The 18,987-nt window shown below is 45.2% G+C and overlaps 3 protein-coding genes and 1 long non-coding RNA gene across 9 annotated transcripts in view; 2 read left to right on the forward strand and 2 right to left on the reverse strand.

Annotated features, from left to right (window-relative positions):
* LOC138176764 (uncharacterized) overlaps nucleotides 1-951 on the reverse strand; it is a 1,358-nt gene extending 407 nt beyond the window's left edge. The window contains exon 1 of the long non-coding RNA XR_011172384.1: nucleotides 45-951. This is a non-coding gene — a long non-coding RNA (uncharacterized lncRNA). The remainder of the gene's footprint in view (nucleotides 1-44) is intronic.
* The window catches only part of GLMP (glycosylated lysosomal membrane protein), a 4,399-nt gene extending 2,430 nt beyond the window's left edge, over nucleotides 1-1,969 (forward strand). For both annotated transcript variants that reach the window (XM_069107615.1, XM_069107616.1), the window contains 2 exons: nucleotides 960-1,216; nucleotides 1,353-1,969. In XM_069107615.1, the coding sequence (XP_068963716.1) occupies nucleotides 960-1,216; nucleotides 1,353-1,521 (426 nt within the window). In that variant the 3' untranslated portion in view covers nucleotides 1,522-1,969. The remainder of the gene's footprint in view (nucleotides 1-959; nucleotides 1,217-1,352) is intronic.
* A 1,083-nt stretch (nucleotides 1,970-3,052) lies between these two features.
* Nucleotides 3,053-8,792, reverse strand: TMEM79 (transmembrane protein 79). Of its 3 annotated transcripts, XM_069107619.1 has the most exons (5): nucleotides 8,637-8,792; nucleotides 7,486-7,580; nucleotides 6,804-7,152; nucleotides 6,015-6,228; nucleotides 3,053-3,659 (listed from the first exon to the last, which is right to left on the reverse strand). In XM_069107619.1, the coding sequence occupies exons 2-5, from the start codon at nucleotides 7,516-7,518 to the stop codon at nucleotides 3,449-3,451; spliced, it is 807 nt and encodes a 268-aa protein (XP_068963720.1). In that variant the 5' UTR covers nucleotides 7,519-7,580; nucleotides 8,637-8,792; the 3' UTR covers nucleotides 3,053-3,448. The 3 variants fall into 3 exon arrangements, with proteins under 3 accessions (XP_068963720.1, XP_068963718.1, XP_068963719.1); XM_069107617.1 differs by having other exon boundaries at nucleotides 6,804-7,580; XM_069107618.1 differs by lacking the exon at nucleotides 8,637-8,792 and adding an exon at nucleotides 8,567-8,585 and having other exon boundaries at nucleotides 6,804-7,580.
* A 904-nt stretch (nucleotides 8,793-9,696) lies between these two features.
* SMG5 (SMG5 nonsense mediated mRNA decay factor) overlaps nucleotides 9,697-18,987 on the forward strand; it is a 29,568-nt gene continuing 20,277 nt past the window's right edge. The window contains exons 1-7 of one of the 3 annotated variants that reach the window (XM_069107611.1): nucleotides 9,697-9,922; nucleotides 13,476-13,574; nucleotides 14,122-14,245; nucleotides 14,636-14,792; nucleotides 16,432-16,521; nucleotides 17,611-17,700; nucleotides 18,485-18,563. In XM_069107611.1, coding sequence (XP_068963712.1) covers nucleotides 9,849-9,922; nucleotides 13,476-13,574; nucleotides 14,122-14,245; nucleotides 14,636-14,792; nucleotides 16,432-16,521; nucleotides 17,611-17,700; nucleotides 18,485-18,563 — 713 coding nt within the window. In that variant the 5' untranslated portion in view covers nucleotides 9,697-9,848. Of the gene's footprint in view, nucleotides 9,923-13,475; nucleotides 13,575-14,121; nucleotides 14,246-14,635; nucleotides 14,793-15,105; nucleotides 15,221-16,431; nucleotides 16,522-17,610; nucleotides 17,701-18,484; nucleotides 18,564-18,987 lie in introns of those variants that run through there. The other 2 variants (XM_069107612.1, XM_069107614.1) reach the window with 2 other exon arrangements.

The following is an 18,987-nucleotide window of genomic DNA, read 5'->3' on the forward strand; positions in this document are numbered from 1 at the left end:
ACCAAGCCCAATACAGGGGAATCTTTAATTGCCATTACTATCACATTGGTACATAGCACTATGGAAATGTTAGCTATAATCATGTCTTCTGAGTTCTTCCCTCGGAAATGAGTGAAAGTGAAAAGTCAATAATGAATGACCCACACTGCAAACCTGACTTCCTGAAAGAATAATGGTACTCTTGACAGAAATAGGGAAGTTAGTTTAGCTTTGGATATGTTGAGATTAAAATGCCTGTGGTGCATCCAGGTAAAGACAACCAGCAGGCAGTTGGAAAATCAGGATTAGGGCTCAAGAGAGTAATCTGCAGGTGGGGGAGTCATCTCTATTGAGATGACAGTCGAATCCATAAACGTGAATGAAATCACAGAGAGAGAACTAAGGACAGAGCCCTGGGATACATCAGCACATAGGGGGCATATGGATAATCCTGCAAAAGAAACCTAAGAAAAACTGGTCAGCAGAGTAGAAAGAGAAGCTCAGCAGGACAGTATCATCAAAATCCAGGGAGGAGAAAGTAGCCACAAGGAGAGAGTAATCAACAGTTTTTTTTTAAACATTGCAGAGACATCTTTTTCTATTAAATGAGATAATGTGTGTAAAGCACTTTTCAAAACCTTAAAATGTTCTAGGAATGTCACTTTTTAATTCCCTACCCTTGGCCCTACTAATAAGTACTTAGGGGATAGTAGATGGAAAGGGGATGCATGGAGGTATGGAGTGGGGAGATTTTATTTTATTTTTTAAAGCAATTGGGGTTAAGTAACTTGCCCAAGGTCACACAGCCAGTTATTTTGTGTGGGTGTTAAGTATCTGAGGCCAGAACCAATCCGGGTTCTCCTGACTCTGGGCCAGTGCTCTGGTGCTCTTACTCACTGCACCACCTAGCTGCCCCGGGGGAGATTTTAGAGGGGTAAATGACAGGAGTCCCTTTTCAGATCTATACTCTTTCCCTTCAGTTGGATCAGCTACTGTGGCGTTCCCCACCAGAAGGCTTCTTACAGTGGCGGCCAGTAGCCTTCTCACAGAAGCAACCAACTTGGAAAAAAGCCCTACCCTGCCGAGTATCCCCTCCTGGTCCCACCTTGGCTACCCTACTTCCCCAGTCAGCTACTGTCAGAGCCTTCTTTGGCCCCTCCATTAACTTCTGCGCCTTTAACCTGACATTTGGAGACTCTACTGGTCCTGCCTATGAGGACCAGTACTACCTCAGTTGGTGAGAAGTGGAATCTAGGGGATGGAAAGGGAATTCTCAGTTGGGCAGGTGGGTAGTGAGTGGAGGGTATGGGGGTTGATGTAGAAACAAGGGATAAAACCAAAACTTTCTTTCTTCCTTCTTCCTCATCTCCTAGGTCAGCTGTTTTGGGCATAGGAATCCCCCCAATGGATTCCTTCTCACCTCTGGTCCTAGGAATCATGGTAGTGGTTCTGGGGCTCCCTGCACTTCTGCTGGTAGGAGGTGGCCTGGGCCTTCTGCTGCTTCGACATAGACGCTACTCAGAGTATGAACCAATCAACTGAGGTGCTGACCTCCCTCCCTCCATGTGCCTTTCCAGACCCTCCTCCCTGTAGCACACTAGGGTGAAAACGAGGATACACCTTGGAATAAGGAAGAAACGACATCATACCTTCTCTTCCTCTGTTTCTGGGCCCTGTTCTTCATTTTAATGCCAATATCCCTGACTCCTTTCCTTTTTTTTTTAACAGAACCTTCAAACCTCAGTCTCTTCAGGTCTCCCCTGGGCAAGGGAACAGCAGGAGAACCAGTTAATGATGAAAGAGGGATGGGGCACCTAACTTCTAGCCTAATATTGACCTTCTTGGATCCCTTCCCCCCCCCATTCTTTTCTAGTATTTGGGTTGGGAGTGTGTGACATACCAGGATCAAAACATTGAGAAGCCTAACAACCCCTGATCTTTGGGTTCCTAGAAGGGTGAAGATGAAATATATATTTATTTTTTCACCATGCTTTAGAGTCTCTTGGTGTATGTTGAGGGAGGGGGATAGAGGTGGGTGAGGGAAAAAGCCTCTCAGGCTCCCAGAAGACATTAATTCTCCCCATTGCCATTGCAGGTTCACCCACAGATATGAGTACTGTGCATCATCGTTTTCTGATAGTTGGGAATGAGCAAGTAAGCTTCTTTAAAAAGGAAGGAACATGGGGTGGCTAGGTGGCACAGTGAATAGAGCACCAGCTCTATTCTAATCAGGAGGACCTGAGTTCAAATTCAGCCTCAGACACTTAATATTTACTTAGCCATGTGACCTTGGGCAAGTCACTTAACCCCAATTGCCCTGCCTTCCCCCCTCCAAAAAAAAAAAAAAAAAAAAAAAAAAGGAAGAGAGAAATAATATGGTGATCTACTCCATTCCAATTTCCCCTCTCCCCAACATCATTTTTTACAAATGGACCTGTCTAAAAACACCTTACCCTCCCTGTCCCACTCTCCTTTGCACACATGCACACATCAATACCTCAGCCTTACACTGCCACAACTCACTTTGGGGACAGGGCTAACTTTACCACTCACAGATAGGTAAATGGGTCACTATTGCAACCCATGTTAGGAAGGGGAGGATGGCAACCCAGCCAAAGCAGTGAAATTGGAACTGTTTGGACTTCATCTAGGATCTTGGGTTTAGGACTGGAACGGCCCTTAGAGATCATGGAGTCTAATGCTCTCATCTTACAAGTGAGGAGACTGAAAGGTTATGACATGTTTCTTCCAGCTAAGATATAAAGGTCACTAAGGGGATACTTAAGGGAACCCCTTCTCAGGTCCTAATGAGAAAACTTCCATCAGCTGTTTGTTTTGGACAGCTAGGTGGGCACAGTGGATAGAACACTGGGCATGGAATCAGGAATATTCATCTTCATGAGTTCAAATCTGGCTTCAGACATTTGCAGTGTGACCTTGGGTGAGTCACTCCACCCTGTTTGCCTCAGCATCTCATCTGTAAAATGAGCTGGAGAAGGAATATCTCTGCCAAGAAAAGCCCCCAAAAAGGGGTCATGAAGAGTTTAGATACAGCTGAAATTAAACGACAACCTCCTGTTTCAAACTGATTTATTATTTCACAGGTTTTCTCTTAAGCCAATTAAGACCTAATAAAGACAGGGATTTTGCTTTCCCCTAACTATTCTCTCCTCTCTAGGAGGCAGGAACTCCTCCCACTAGTGCTACTGAAAAATCAAGGCAGTAATAGGCCTCAAAAGGCTTTGGGATGAAGTTGCCTAAGGCAGTGTAAGACCTCTGCTGTCCGTGTTTCCTGCCCCCTCCTCCCACCACCACCCCCCTACCGGTAATATCCAAGTCAGGGTTGTCAAGGCAACTAGTCCAAAGGTCACAATAATCCAAAATCCTTTTGGTAAAGAGTTCTGGATCATCTCAGTTCCCTAAGGTTTGGGGGGAAATGGGAGAACATCAAGAACAGGTGAAGCAGGTATCACCCCCAAAGGTGTGGCTTGTAGTCAGCAGCTCTAGCAGGATCTGGATAGTCAAGTCGGCTGTCTGTGGCAGTGAACATACGTTCAGGTTCCACCAGGAACATGTAGTAAAGATTCCACACCAGCATCGAGAGCAGCGGCAGGAAGGTCAGCCCATAGCCAAAGCCTCGGAAGGACCGGCCCACTGCAAAAGTCAGCCAGTACACCAGCCTGAAAGAGAATACCAGAATTAGAAGAGACTCAACTGCTTAAAGACCCTGAACGAGAAGGAATCCACTAACTTCTGAAGCAGCCTCTTTAATGTTTGGACAGCTCTAAATGCTAGAAGTTTTTTCATTATACAGGATGTCCTAAAAGGATTAAGCTACCGACTTAAAACTGCACCAAGACTTTTTGGGACGCCCTGGATAAAGCCTCAATCTGCCTCTGCCTAGTTCTGAAACCTGAAGAATAAAACAAGCCTAACCTTTCTTCCACATGACAGCCTTTCAAATATTTGAGGACAGCTATCACCTCTCCTTTATCTTCTCTTATCCAGGTTTAAACATCCCTCCTTCCTTAAATGGCCTGGTTTTCAGTTCTCTCACCATCTCAGTCACCCTGCTCTAGACTCAATTCAGCTTGACATTATCCTTCCTAAGATGTGGCATCCAAAACTGAACTTAATACTGCATGTGCCACCTAACCAGGGCAGAGTACAGCAGAGGGATCACATTCCTCATTCTGGGCACGAAGTTTTTATTGATGCAGCCCAAGAAGATGTTATTTTTTGGCAGCTGGTACTGGGCTTGCAGTCCACTAAAAGTCCCTGGTCTTTTCTGTGAGAACTGTTGCCTAGTCACTCCATCCTGTAGCTGCACAGTTGATTCTTTTTAATAATTCAAGTGTAGGATTATTTTATCTCTATTAAATTTCACCTTATTATAACACATATTTGAAGCCCCTCAAGATCTTTTAGCCAACATATTAACGAGATCTCCCAGTTTCAGCTCCTCCTTCGATTTAAGTATTTATGTCTTTAGCTAAGTCATTGTCTCTTGTTCCACATTTTTAGGACGGCCAAGGATAGATTACAGTATTACTCCACTAGAAAGATAGAGTCAGGGAAGAGTCAAGGTTTCAGGGTAAGAGCCAATCCCATCCCCATTCACTATAAAGGAACTGTGGTAAGAGGTTAGGGTTAATTAATGTATAAAAACTTAAAAGTAGGAGCAAAGGTGATATATTTGGGACCAACCCATACTGGAGGGTAAATACATTGACGTTAACTCACAAGGAAGATTGGGTAAGTAAAAGGAGGAATCTTTATAAATTCTTCCCAATTCCTAGAGAAACTTAAAAGATAGATACTATTAATATAGATAGATAAACATCTTCAATCATAAAAGATGACAGACCAACACACAAACACACACACAAAAACTAGCCGTGTGATCTTGAGCAAGTCACTCAACCCCAATTGCCCTCCAGAAAGAAAAATAAAAAGATGACAGACCACATTATTGTTGGTAGGGGCCTGATAGCAAAGACAATGTATATGTCAAACTGATATATAATGGAGTGGAACTGGCCAATATTGGAGCACTGTATGAGTTTATCTAGGGATAAAAACTGCACTAAGACTTCTGGGACATCCTAGATAACACAAATTAAGTAATATTGAAGGGATCTAAGAAGATGGTTTGGAGGCAGCCAGGTGGTTCAGTGGATAGAGCACTGGGTCTGGAGTAAGAAAGACCTGAATTCAAATCCAGTCTCAGACACTTACTAGCTGTGTGACTGGCCAAGTTACTTAATCTCTGTTTGCCTTAATACACTGGAGAAGGAAATGGCAAACCACTCCAGTATCTTTGCCAAGAGAACCCCCCATGGACAGTATGGTCCACAGGATCACAAAAAGCCAGACATGACTGAATAACAGGAAGATAGTTATGGATAGTTCAATGGAAGTTCAAAAAGAGCTTAATAGGCTGGAACTTAAAATCCAACGGGGACAAATGTAAAGTTCTGCATTTGGGTTAAAAAAAAAGTCTATTACAAATAGAAGATGGCGATTAGAGGTTAACATCAGCTTATGTGAAGAATACCTGGGGCTTTTACTCCACAATGTGAGTCACCAGTACGACAGGCAGCCAGAAAAGCTAGTGTGTTTTGAGGCTGCATTAAAAGATTATGGGGTTCTGAAAAAGGGAGAGTTTTACTGCATTCAGTGTATTGTATTTAGTTTCAGACTTTTTTTCAATGGGGGACACTGAGAAACTGGGATATGCCAAAAGAAGGATGACAAAGACATTACGAGGTCTATAAATCATCTTTCATGATCATCAGTTGAGTGCAATAGGGATGTTTCTCCCAGAAAGAATACTTAGGAAAGATATGGCAGCCCTGGGCAGCATTTTCCTACCTGAAGAGCTGCCATGTGAGAGAGGCAATACATTTGTTTACGGTCACTCCAGAGATTGCTATAAGGAAGAATTTTCTATGATTAAAATAGTCTAGGTTTTCTCCTCCCCTTTGCTAACCTTTCTACAGAGTATACGCATACTCAGTTCACCCCAAACTCACCGGGAGATGGCGAAGAGGCCAGTGAGTAAAGGCAGCAGTTTGAGGATATCCTGGGGCAGGTAGGTGGCGAGGACAGCCAGGTTGAAGAAATACAATATGAAGAGTTGGACAGACTGAGTCACGTATTGCCTGTGGATTTCGACTTCTCTCTGTTGTTCCCCAAAGGGACGGAGTGCAGAGAAGCACAGCAGGGAGAGACCATAGACCAAAAGCCCTGGGTTAAGAAACAATGGGGTTGTGATATGAAGGGGATGGGGAAGGAAGATGAGGAGGGAGGTTGGGAAAAGTAATGGGAAAGGATCCAGGAGAAGCAGTTGGAAGAAAGACTAGGGTTGCTGGAGGAAGGAAGGTGAAGAAATGAGGTAATGAGCACTTGGGCATATGGGAAGTGCAAAAGCATAGGAAGCTGGGGTGGGGTGGGCACTCAAAACATGGAAATGGGGGGGGGGAGAAAGTGTTAAATGGAGTAGTCCAAGGACATAGAATAAGGAAAAGGGGGGTTTAGGATGGAAAGAGGGATAGGCCTGATATGCATGGGGAAGGAAAGTTGCAATAGTTAAACTCTATGGCCTTTTCAGAATTTTGATAAGCCCAGTTCCCATGTCTAGACTTCCCCACATCCCATGTCTAAACATTGCCATCATAACCTCATCCTACCCCATCCCAACATACACACTGTTACCTTCTCTGTACCAGATTAAGCTTGTTCATCCTCCTTGGAGAGCTACCCCTTAAAAAAGGCATCTAGTGCCCCCCTGGAATGCCTATTCCTCTCCCACAAATACTCACCTAGAATTATAGGAAAGGTGGCAAAGACCCCACAGCGGAGCGTGTAGACAAGTCGAGAACTCATGGTGGGCAGCCGGGGGGCATCAAAAGGCAGGAAGGCATAAGCTCCGTATAACAGGCAGGGGAAGATGATAAGAGCAGCCCCAAAAGAGGCCACAGCCCTCAAGCCCTCACGGCTACAGCCTCCACAACTCCTACAGCGGGCAGGGGGTACAACTGCTGCCTCTGCCCACTTCCGTTCAGGGGGATCTGATCGGGGAGCCCGAGGCAACAGAAAGGCCTGGCACTCACCCTCCACCTTTTTTTCACAGCTGACAATGAGCTCTTCTTGGGGCCTCCTCTCAATACACTGTGGGTCAATTGGCACAAATGCTCGAGCCGCCTGCTCAGGCATCAGGTTAATGTCTTCCTCAACTGGTTCCTCTGATTTTAGGGGCAGCTCAGCTAGAATAGGCTCTTTATCACATCCCTGCCAACCAGGGGAGTCTGGGAAGGGGGCACTGGGCTGGGGGCCAGTACCTAATGATGTCCTCACCCAGGGCAAAGTAGTAGCTTCACTGCCAACCTTCCCAGTCTCATTCTCACAAGGGGCAAGCTCTTCTCCATCTTCCCCCTCTGATCTGAGTCCATTAAGGATGAGGGACTGGGGCAAATTCTTCTCAAGGGTATCCTTCCCCTTTACCTCCAGCAGAGCCAGTGTCTCAGGTTCTGTCATGCTGGGGCAAGGAAGGGCCCAGATGCTTGGGTTCTGGGGTATAATACTGGACTGCCGTCACCCTAAGGAGGAGCAGATGGAGAATTTGTTAAGTATTTTCTTTATTCATGGGGAGAGAGAGCTTTAGTACCAGTACTGGGGAAGGAGCTTGACAAAATTAAGTCATTGCCTTCCTCTGGCGGCCAGAGGTCCCCATACCCTCCCTAAACGATTGTGCCCATGTCATTAAGGAGAGCACCATAGGAAAATGGTCTGTAAGCAACCTGGAAATTTAACTCAGATCCTTCCTAGCTTGAAAATTCTATATATCTATGATTCTAATCCCCTTCTCTCCTAGATCTTACACAGTGTTGTGGGTTGGAAAGAAAGTGTGAAAATTTCCCTGGGAAGGGGAAACTGAAATGGAGTCACATTTTGACATTAGCAGGAAAGGGTGAGTTAGGGAGGCAGAACCCAGGCATCCCTGTTAATCCAGGCCTCTTTCCTCCTTCCCTCGGTTCAAAACACTGGTTTGGTCTTGGCCATGGCCATCAACATCTAAGAATGAATGGAGGATATAGTATCTTCAGCCCCTCCTTCTGCCTACCACCCCACCACCCCAACGGTCAGGACCCCCCCCCCCCCCCATTGATCTTGTGTCCCTATTCCTGCTAAGTATTTTTTTGGAGATTCAGATAGCCATACCCTCTCTTTTCCCATTGAAAACTGGAGGCTCCCAACTTCCCAATCTCCTCCCCACAAGGTCCCCCCCACCACATACATATACACACACATACCCCTCGGTATTAAGCTGGACACCTGAGAAATGAACAGTACCCACAGAAAAATGCCCATGGTTAGAGCTTGGTGGGGTAGGTGGAAATTCAAACACCACTGCAACAGCCCATTCTGTCACTTGGCCAAATTCCTATCTCACTCATAAAGTTTAAGGATTCAATCTTTGTCCACCTGGGAAATCTTTCCAATCACTGAACATTTCCTATCTCCCTTTTCCCGTCTATTTCCCACCTCCCCTCCTTTCCTCCTTCCTTTTCTTCCAAATCCTCACCTGGGCTGATTTCCCTCAAGTTCTCCACGTCCACCTCCCCCTCGCGCCCCGAACCCATAGCGTCCCTTACTTTCCATCTAGAGAGATAGAAGGGAGATCCCAGGGCCCATCCGGGAAAAGAGCTGCTCCAGCTCCCCACTGGCTCTGCAGGTATTTCTTCGTGTCTCCCTCCCTTTACCTGCAGCTCCGAACCAGTCAGACCAGAGCAGGTGGGGCTGGGATTAAAGGGGAAGGCCCCACCCTCACTCTTCGGAATCCTCCGACAAAAAAAAAGAGAGAGAAAGGGTCACTGTCCCAAAGGTGTAGGTGTGGCCACATTAGGCGTGTTAAGGAGTGATCTATACTAGTAGTAGAGGCTTGCTAGGAAAAGGCACTAGGAGGATGGGTTTGTGTCTATGTGACCAAATTGGTTTGGACTGGCTGATATTAATGTGGTATTTGTGGGTCCTGGACTATGAGATGGAAAAACTGTTTCCATTCCACTTTCCGGCCTAGGGACTGGGCTAAATCTCCAGGAAGGTTGAAGGTTGGACAACAACCAAGACCTCTGGTGGGGAGGGGGGAGCTTGCAGGAGACACAGAAATGAGAGAGTGGAATAAAGGACTGCTGCCCTTTCCCAAAAGTCCTTAAAATTCTGGTGGGCTGGGTTGAGTTAGACGAAGCAAACCAGGGCTGGTCTGAGCTGGTCTGAGCAAGAAGACCTGCGCGGAATCAGGGGAATTGCTCATAGAATAACCTCAGGCTGGAGATCGTGAAGCAGGAAGCAGGGAGGAGGAAATCAGTGGAATTAAATCTTTGGAAGAAGAGGAGAGTTTTCATCTCCTTGCACCAGATTTTAAAAGCAGAAGAATAGACTATGTGACCATAGGAGAATAAGGTCACAAGGAGCCCTCCTGCTAGAGACCTGACCTACACTCTCTTAGTTTCCGCCCTCTGAATTGTCTTCTGTCCTTTTCATCGGCTTTGTCAATAAAGTTTTTCGCGAAGCGTGAGAAGCTAGAAAAGCGGCCATGTTGCCCAGAGTTAGTATTGGCAGCTCCCAGCCCACCGGAAGAGACCAGATCTCGCAAGATCTAGTGGCAGTGAAGCTACTGGCGTAGTAGCTCTATTCTCGCGAGACTTGGTGGCCGGAGGAGGAGCCGTCGCGGGCAGCCGCCTCACAGCGATGGCGGCCGAGCAGGGCCGGCGACGGTGGCGGCGGAGGCTACGGCCGGAGACGGCGGCAGTGGAGGCGGGTGGCGGGGGCTTGTAACCGGGAGCCGCCCCCGGGCCCCGGGCACCATGAGCCAGGGCACCCCCGCAACGGAGAGCAGTGAGCCTGAGGCCAAGGTCCTACATACTAAGCGGCTTTACCGGTGAGAGGGTCCGGGGCGGGAGAGGACTCGCTGGAGGTGGGGGGGGGGTACTAGGGGGGAAAAGCGGGGGCGGGGGGGGGGCCCAAAAGGCAGGCTGGGGCGGGGCTACATTAAAAGGGCGGGATCATCCTGGGTGCGAATGGAAAAGGGGAGAGGAGGGTAGAATTTTGGAGGGAGCTGGGAGGGGCGGGACTTTGGAGCTCTGGGTTAGGGTCTAAGAGTGGAGTTGTTGGAGTAGGAGGTGGGTTAGACACGTGGAGGAAATCTGGGGTGGCGTCGGGCCTGGGACTGAGGCCCCTTGAGGAGCTGGAGTTAGAAGATAAAAATAGGGCTTGAGGAGTATTGGTGACAGTGAGATCCTTGGCATTCCTTTGGTGGGAAGGAAGGGGAGGGAGGGGCCGCGGCCTTCAACCTGCAAGAGAAAACTCAGGAAAAGGGAAGGGTGAGCTGGGGGGATCCAGTGGGGAGGGATTGTGGAAGTCGGACGCACAGGTTGGCTCTGGGAACTGAAAGGCTGTCCTATATTGGACATGGGCCTTAGGGAGTGATTGATGTGTATGCTGTAGGGGTACCTGGAGGCTCCTGGGTCCTTTTTCTCTCAGCCTTGTGGCTAACTCCACATTTTATGCCTAGTCTGATTTATAAAGTACCACACCTCGTGGCATATGCTACATTTAAGCTTTCTATTCCAGAACTAAGGTTGTACTTTGCTCCAGATTGGGAGCTCAGGACGGGAGAAGGCAACTCTTCATATCCTCAGGCTGCATCACAGCAGGGAAAGAGTCAAGGCTTATTGTGTCTTCTTCAGCAAGTGGGCATTGTGCCTGTTTCAGCTGTGCCAGTCAGAGGGCATGGGGAGATACAAGCTGCTCCAAAAATAGTCCAGTGATCAAATCCAGCAGCCCCAAGGCTCCCACCTTGAGCTGCCCCTCAGCAGTCCCTGGATGCATAAAGAGCAGGCTGGGGGTGGCACGTGTGTCTCTTTAGTGCTGCCTGGTGTCACTGCTGCCTGTCACACAAAGCGTGGGCAGGCACTGGGCGAGATTTCTCTCTAATCTCCTGCACCTGGTAGTTGTTCTGACCCTCTTCTGAATCATCTCAGAATCTAGTCCTTTCTAAAAACCACCACTTTAAAGTGCTTAAACTGGTGTGTTAGCACATGCATGTAAAGATGTTGGAATTCTATCTGTGCATGGCTTCAAGCATGACATTTGAAGTATCCAATCACCTGTCATTATTTATATGTAGCAAAGGCATTTGGCAGAAGAGAACTGGGGGTAAGGTGTCTTTTTGAATTCTGTAGGTAGAGAAAGGATTCCATGTATAAGTGTAGGACCTGTATTTCTGACCCTTAATTTCTTTCTTTCTTTTTTTTTTTTTTTTTTGCTTTTTGGAGAGGGGAAGACAGGGCAGTTGGGGTTAAATGGCTTGCCCAAGGTCACTCTGCCAGTAAGTGTTAAGTGTCTGAGTCTGGATTTGAACTTAGGTCCTCCTGACTCCAAGTGCTCTATTCACTGCGCTGCCTAGCTGCCCCCCTTAATTTCTTTAGGCGTAAAATAAGGAGTTCCCCCCACCTCTCTGTGAGTGAATGAGTAAGAGGGAAAGGGATATTGGAAGTCGTAGGGGTCTCACAATAAGAGATTCCTTTCTTTTCACATACACTCACACACTGGTCCCCTCCCCCCCAATTGTTAATCAACAGGCATTTTTGAAGTGCTTACTTTGTGCCTGGCAATGTGCTGTGCCCTGGGGATGCAAAGAAAAAATAGACTGCTTTTGGGGATCTTAGATTTTAATGGAGGAACAATATAGATAAATATATGGAAGATATATACGTGCAAGGAGAGATGAAGTGGTAATCTTAAAGAGGAAGGTATCAACAGCTGGGGGGAACCAGGAAAGACCTCCTTCAAAAGGTTTGAGCTGAGTCTTGATGGAAGCCTGAGATTCTGAGATGCAGAAGTGAGAAAGGAGAGCATTCTACACCTGGGGTACAGCCAGTGCAGAGTCACAGAGATGGAGATGTAGCATGTGTCAGGAACAGCAAATAGGCCAGTGGCCTAGACCACAGAATCAGTGAAGAGGGTAATGTGTAAAAAGACTGAAAAGATGGAAGGGGGCAGAGAGTTTTAAATGCTTAAAGGGATTTTATATTTTATTCTAGAGGCAATAAGAAGTTGCTGAAATTTATTGAAAAGTGGGGTGATGTGGTCAGATTGTCACTTTAGGAAGATCATTCTGGCAGCTTTGTGGAAAATGGGTTAAACTAAGGGGAGACTTGAGGGAGAAAAACCATTTAGAGGGTTATTGCAATGATCAAGGCAAGAGTTTTTCAGGGCCTAAATTTTAGTAGTGGCTGTTTGAGTGGAGAATACATAACCAGTACATGTGGCAAGAGAAATCACAAAGATCTGGCAACTAACAGATTATTTGTAGAATATGAGGAATTGAGAATGATACCAACCTTGCGTATGTGGGTGACTGGTAGGGTGGTGGCTACCAAAGCAATAATAAGGAAGTTTGGAAGAGTGGTGGCTTTGGGAGCAACAACAATGAGTTCGGTTTGGAGGTACTGAGTTTGAGATTCCATGAAATGGGACTTCTGTTTTGAAACGTCCAGGGGCCAGTTGGTGATAAAGAACTGGAACTCAGGAGAGAGGGACTGGGACTGGATATGTAGATCTGAGAGTCATCTGCATAGAAATGATAATTGAGCCTCCATGGGAGTTGATGAGATCATCAAGTGAGAGATTATAGAGAAAAAGATAAAAGGGCCCAGGAGAGAACCCTGGGATACACAAAGTAGGTGGGTGTTATAATATGGATGAAAATATAGCTATGGGGAAGTGGTCACATAGCTAGGAAAGCCATATAAGAGTGTGTGAAGAAAACCCAGAGAGGGGACAGCATGTTAGAATAAAACATATACTGAGTTAGTAGTTGGGACTCTTTGGGGACAATGATTGATACAAGTTGGGGTACCTAATCCTGCTGCCAGAAGTCTGCCTGTCCCTTTCCTCGATATTAGGTAGCTCTTGGATTGCCTGTTAAAAGGCCTTGATAACCATTTAGCCAGGTGCTGGCAGCTACCCTGCTGGCACCAGAATAGCTGTCTAGGTGCCAGGCCACTGACAGGGAGGCAGAAATGCCTGCCCCCAACCAGGCAGGGGAGTAGAACTTGGTCTGCTTAGGAGTCTTGGCAAGGTTGGTCTTTCCTCTTCAGAGGTCATAGGGGAACAGTAAAGACTGCCTATGGCCCCTCCACAACCCAAAGACAAAGTAGTTGAAGTGAGAGCTACTCTGCTTGTTAGTATAATGTCACTCCTAGGTCCTCTCCCTTCAGAAGCCCTAGAGTTGCTACTCTAAAGCAAAGGAAGACACTAAGAATGGCTTTTCTTTGTGGCTAAGAAATGATAATTTTGCAAAGAATAGGTTCTAAGGATTCTTCAGTTTGAATGGTGCCTCCTTTAACCTTTTTCCTAATCCTAGTTCGTTTACACATGCCACCTCATACTCATGGCCCAGGGTTTGTCTTTCTTGTATTTCTCTTCAGGGCAGTGGTGGAGGCTGTGCATCGACTTGACCTCATCCTTTGCAACAAAACTGCTTACCAAGAAGTGTTCAAACCAGAGAACATTAGCTTAAGGAACAAGTAAGCTGGGGCAACCGCCAAATAACAGTTCCCAATTCTCCCTCCCCATTTGCCCTGTTCTTATCCTTAGTAAGCAATGTCAAATTCAGAAGTATCCTGATAGCCTAATAAGAAAGACTGCCCAATATCTTTAGTTTTTTTTTTTTCTGGTGGGAGGAAAGAGGAAATAGCTCTGAGTTACCTTTTTTGCTTCATCTTCAGTTTTCATATCCCATAGATTGGAGATAGGAACCGCATTTGAATCATGAGGAGGGATTGTCTGTATTTCACCCTGGAGGGAAGGAGAAAAAAAGAAAAATTAGAGGAAAAGAGAACAAGATGTTAGGAAGAAGATGTGTAGTTTATTGAAATTCTTACATGTCTTTTGGGACTTCTGTTTTTTTTTTTTTTTGGAATGGTGATACTCAGTATCATTTTAGATTTTGTCTCTTAAGTGAGAGCATAATTATCTGTGTAGTAGGTGTGTTATCAAATGTCTCCTTGTAGCCAGTTCCTCTCTTCAGATAACTTCAGAAAGTTTTCTTTCCCAACCTCTGCGCCCTCCTAGGCTTCGTGAACTCTGTGTCAAGCTTATGTTCCTTCATCCAGTGGATTATGGGAGGAAAGCAGAGGAGCTACTGTGGAGGAAGGTGTATTATGAGGTTATACAGCTTATCAAGACCAACAAAAAGGTAAGAGGAGAGGTAGAGCTGGGGGGAGGAAAGACAGTGAGGAGCAGCATCTAGGAAGAGGGAGAGCCAATTGAGGGCCAAAGAGGGTGGGATAGAGGAAATGGAAAAGAGTGTTGGGAAGAAGCTTATTGACATAGTTGGGGATCAAGAGGAAATAGTATCACTCTGGATTTGGAGAGTTAGGGGAGGAAGGTAACCAGTGCTAGAGAACAGAACTGAGATGGAGGGTAGGAAGATAGATGTTCTGGTTGTGGTGAGGGTAAACTTCATCCTGGGCTTTAAAACTGTAGGCATATCCCCCCTATCTAAGAGGCCAGGGTGGTGGGGGGCGGTGCCCTGAGCCCTTTGCTTAGCCGGCCCCTCCCCTTCCCTGATCCACCTGCCCCCCAGCACATCCACAGCCGGAGCACCTTGGAATGTGCCTACAGGACACACCTGGTTGCTGGTATTGGCTTCTACCAGCATCTCCTCCTCTACATCCAGTCCCACTACCAGCTTGAACTGCAATGCTGCATTGACTGGACTCATGTCACCGACCCTCTAATAGGTCAGTGAGTCTCAAGGACTTCTCTTTTAGTGGGAGGTGGAATGTGGGCAAGGAGAGCATGTTACACACCCTCTACAAGAATTGTATCAAAACTTGAGGATGCAGTTCTGCTGGTTTTTAAAAATGATAAGATTCTGAGGTATCAAAACAAAAACACAGTAATAGATATAAAAATCTTAAGGAATGGAAGGGACTCCCAATTAGTTTGGGATGGGTGGTGGCAACCTGACTTAGAAAAGGGGGGAAGAAAGGATGACATTGGGTAGCTCTGGGTTGAACAAAGTATATTAATCCTTTTTTTTTTGCCAGAGCCTTTTTTTTTTCCTTTTGGCTTTGGGAATTACCTTCCAGTGTTTCATTTAAGAAAACCTTTGGAAATTACTAATAGGCATTTTCCAAAGTACCACAAATCTCTACTCCACCAACAGGTATGTTGGCAACTATAATCCTCACCCCTTCCTAGGTTGGCTGTTTGCTCTCCAAAGAAGTAGGCTTTCTTTTCACTGCTCACTTCGCCTACTTTCCCTAGTAAGGTTCTTTGGAGCAGAAGACATTGAGAAGACTTATTGATAGCTTTTGCTTTTATATGATGTTCATTTCTGATTGTACACCTTCCTCTTTCCCATTCAGCAAATCTTCTATAAACAAAGATTTTTTTTATAAAGGTAGTTCTCCAACTTAATCTTCAAAAAATTAATTTCCTGATATTGATTGGTCCAGCTCAATTACCTTGTATTAAAATTTTTCCCCCGTCCTCTTTCTCTAGCCTCCCAGTGTAAGATATCTGGCTCCCTAAAACAGGAAGGAGAGTGAACAAGGCAAGGGAGTTGGAGGGGCGAAAGGATTACTTCTTCCCAAAATTCAGTAGTTCTTTGAATTGAGCATCAAGGCAACTCAAGATAAAAGGGAAGGATTTGAGAACTCCTATAACTCAAGGCATAGTTGTTGATTATGCTGCCATCATCTCGTGGTCACTGGGATCTGTCAGTGGTCTCCTCCCTGACCACACATTCATCAGTTATCCATTAGCCAAGATCATTTTCCTCTAATATGAGATACTTGTTTTGTCTGGCTCCAGAACTGACAGTGGTTATATTTGTGCCTTGCCTCCAATATCAAGTCCTTAGTTCAGATTCCTAGGCTTTCTTCCATTAGGGTTCTCTCTCTCTCTCTTATTCTTAGGTCCTCTCTTCCTCCCACTTTTCAAATAAATGTTAACTCGTTTTTAGAATTTCTGGTTCAGCTAGGTAAACCTGCTCCCCATTTCTCCCTTCCCACTTCTAAAGCTTCACATAGGTTGGTCCTTGCCCACATCTTCTTGCTCTATCCATCCCAACCATATTTCAACCTTCTCTTCCAAGAAACTTCCTCAGAATGCCTAGTTCATTCTAGTCTCTTAATACTAATGTCCAAAGCACTGCCAGGATTTTCTATACTTGTCCTTTCCTATGTCCTCTTCCTACCCATTAGCTAGGACAGTTCCCAAAGACAAGTAGTGCCTCCCTCTACTAGATCTTTTCCTCCTACCCCTATTTTTTCCCCCCACTCCCCAGTGCCTAGGAAAGGACTCTTACTTACAGGGCATGGTAAAGATATGAGTTGATGTCAGAGAATAGATTCAAAGGCTTTTCTCTCTCAGGTTGTAAGAAGCCAGTATCTGCCTCAGGGAAAGAGATGGACTGGGCTCAGATGGCTTGCCACCGATGTCTGGTGTATCTGGGAGATTTGTGTAAGAATCTGCATCTTTTTTTTTTCCTTATGTCTTTCTTTTTTCGATACAGGGAGCAGTCAGACCCTGGGTTAAGAGCTAAGCTGCTTAAGTTTTTGCCTCTGCCTGGTGTATCATGTGATCTAGGAGTTTAACCTCTCATTCTGCTTCTCTCTGTGTCCTAACTCCATTTTCCCACTACCTTTCAATAATACAGAGAAGGTCAGTGAATGATGAGGAAGAAAAGAAAGTAGATTCGAACTCTCAGGATGTTAGAGTTTTTCCATGGTAGGTTAGAGAAAGTTTAATTTTATATCTATCGCTTTACCACTGATGTTTCTTGTCCCTGTAAGTTATTGTGTGGGAAGAAGGTACTCACTGTCTTCCTTCATGGAACCTCAGAGATAACTAGCTCTGTATTAGAGAAGAAATGGCACATTTCAGTAAGTTACCTCGCTCTAGGTCTAGAGTGTCCACTTGCCTGTCTACTCTCTCCAGGCCAGACAGTAATTTATCAGGTAGCCAAGACAATTATCTACTTTATGGATTATCTGCTACAAATGTGTAATCCTTCCCCACCCAAGTGTTGTGTATGCTTAGGGAACATAAACTATGTAATATGAGCCTAAGCAAAGCATATTTGGGAAGATTAAATGTATTGCTTTTTCTCTCCCATCCTCCTCTCTGCCCTCCTTACTCCCAGCCATATGATATATTCCAAAACCAAATAGATATTTTGGGGATTATCCATTGACCTAGATTATCCTTGCAACATTTCTCACCACCTCCCACTCCCAAATTGGTATAAATAATTAGGTCTTGGTCTCTCTCTTCCCCTCCCTCCCCACTTCTCTCTCTCTCTCAAATACACACACACACTCACTCATTTTTGGATATCCTGTCAATGGTGGGGGAGGGTAATGAGCAACTTATCAATAGTAACAATGTATTGGGACTGTTCCAGGGACCTAAAGCATTGCCTGCTTTTCAGCTCAAGTTTCTTTATCTCTTGCTGCACCTCCCCTAAACGGGTTCTGAGATGAGGGCAAGTTTCCTTTGAAAGTGAGAAGCCAATGCTAACTTTCAACTGTTTCACCATTTTCCCCTTAGCCCGATATCAGAATGAATTAGCTGGTGTGGACACAGAGCAACTGGCTGAGAGATTCTATTACCAAGCCTTGTCAGTGGCCCCTCAGATAGGTAAGTGTCATCCCATTAGTTCTCCTGATCCAGCATCATCATTCTTGTAAGAAAATTCCTAACCACTTTGCAAATTGAGCTCCATAGAGGAAGAGGTTGAAAATAGATTGGGAAACTGTTCAAACTTTCTTTCACCTCTTCTTACCCTTGATATCTATAATGTTATAACTTCAAATTCTATTGATGAAGTTTTCCTCTTGATATTTTTACTCTGTCCTTCTTGAGTTTCCCTCACTCTTTCCCCTCCTTACGTTAAAGGGAATTCAAGAGAGCAGTAGGAAGAGCCAGGACATCCATGATTGTAACTCTTTGAAGGAAGATTTTCTAGAAAAAGAGATATACTTGGCTTGTTGCCATTGAATGAGAAGAGACAAAAAAAAACTCTGCTAATGGAAGGGATGGACATTAACAGGAAAGGTGGCCCAGACAAGAAAAAGTAGACTGGGATGTTGAAAGAGATATAGGACATGGTCTTGTGGAGCTGTACCTCCCCTGGAGGAAAAAGGCCTGCTTATTCTTGGTGTAACAGGGAAGAATAGGAAGCAGAACCGAATGCTTTAGAGCACTTTAGTGTAGAAAATGAGGGACTCAACTTCCCCAGGGGTGTCACCAAGAGCAGGGGAATTTAAGTTGGACAGGAATGAAAGGAGAGATAAGAGATTTCCACTTAGCATTTGATTGTCTTTCTCCCACCTCATCATGTGTTCTCAGTAGTTGCTTAGGGATCTCACGTTTCTAGGACAAGATGTTCTGGCTTTATCCTGTCTGATTTCTTCCTTACCAGGTATGCCCTTCAATCAGCTGGGTACCCTGGCAGGCAGCAAGTATTACAATGTAGAAGCCATGTACTGCTACCTAAGGTGGTGAGTAACCTTCTCCTGCGGGTGTGTCTGTGTGTGTACAGAATTAGTTTCTTGCTATATCAAGTTCATAGGATTAAATTCTTTTTCTTACATTGCCATATGGCAATACGTGATCTATACCTAAATGGAGTTTCTACCTTCTGGAAGCTTGCTTTCTAATTTCTAAGATTCATGAGCAGACCCATATGATGAACAGAGGCAAATAAAAATGACAGCATTAAATCAAGATATTAAAAAAAATATTTAACTATTGTGCTTAAGTAACATATAGGTTCAAAGCTAATGTGTTTTAGGAATGGGAATAAGTAAATTCATAGATGGAGGACAATAGCTTTGGTCTTACCATTTTCAAACAGGGGAGGTAAGACATCTGCTCTTGTCAGATTCATCTAGAAAGATATTTTTAAGGAGGTAGATTTTTTGA

Source organism: Petaurus breviceps, unplaced genomic scaffold, assembly GCF_028583685.1.
Source record: "Petaurus breviceps papuanus isolate PSGF00001 unplaced genomic scaffold, PetGlider_PUasm1.0 90165, whole genome shotgun sequence".
Lineage (NCBI taxonomy): Eukaryota > Metazoa > Chordata > Mammalia > Diprotodontia > Petauridae > Petaurus > Petaurus breviceps.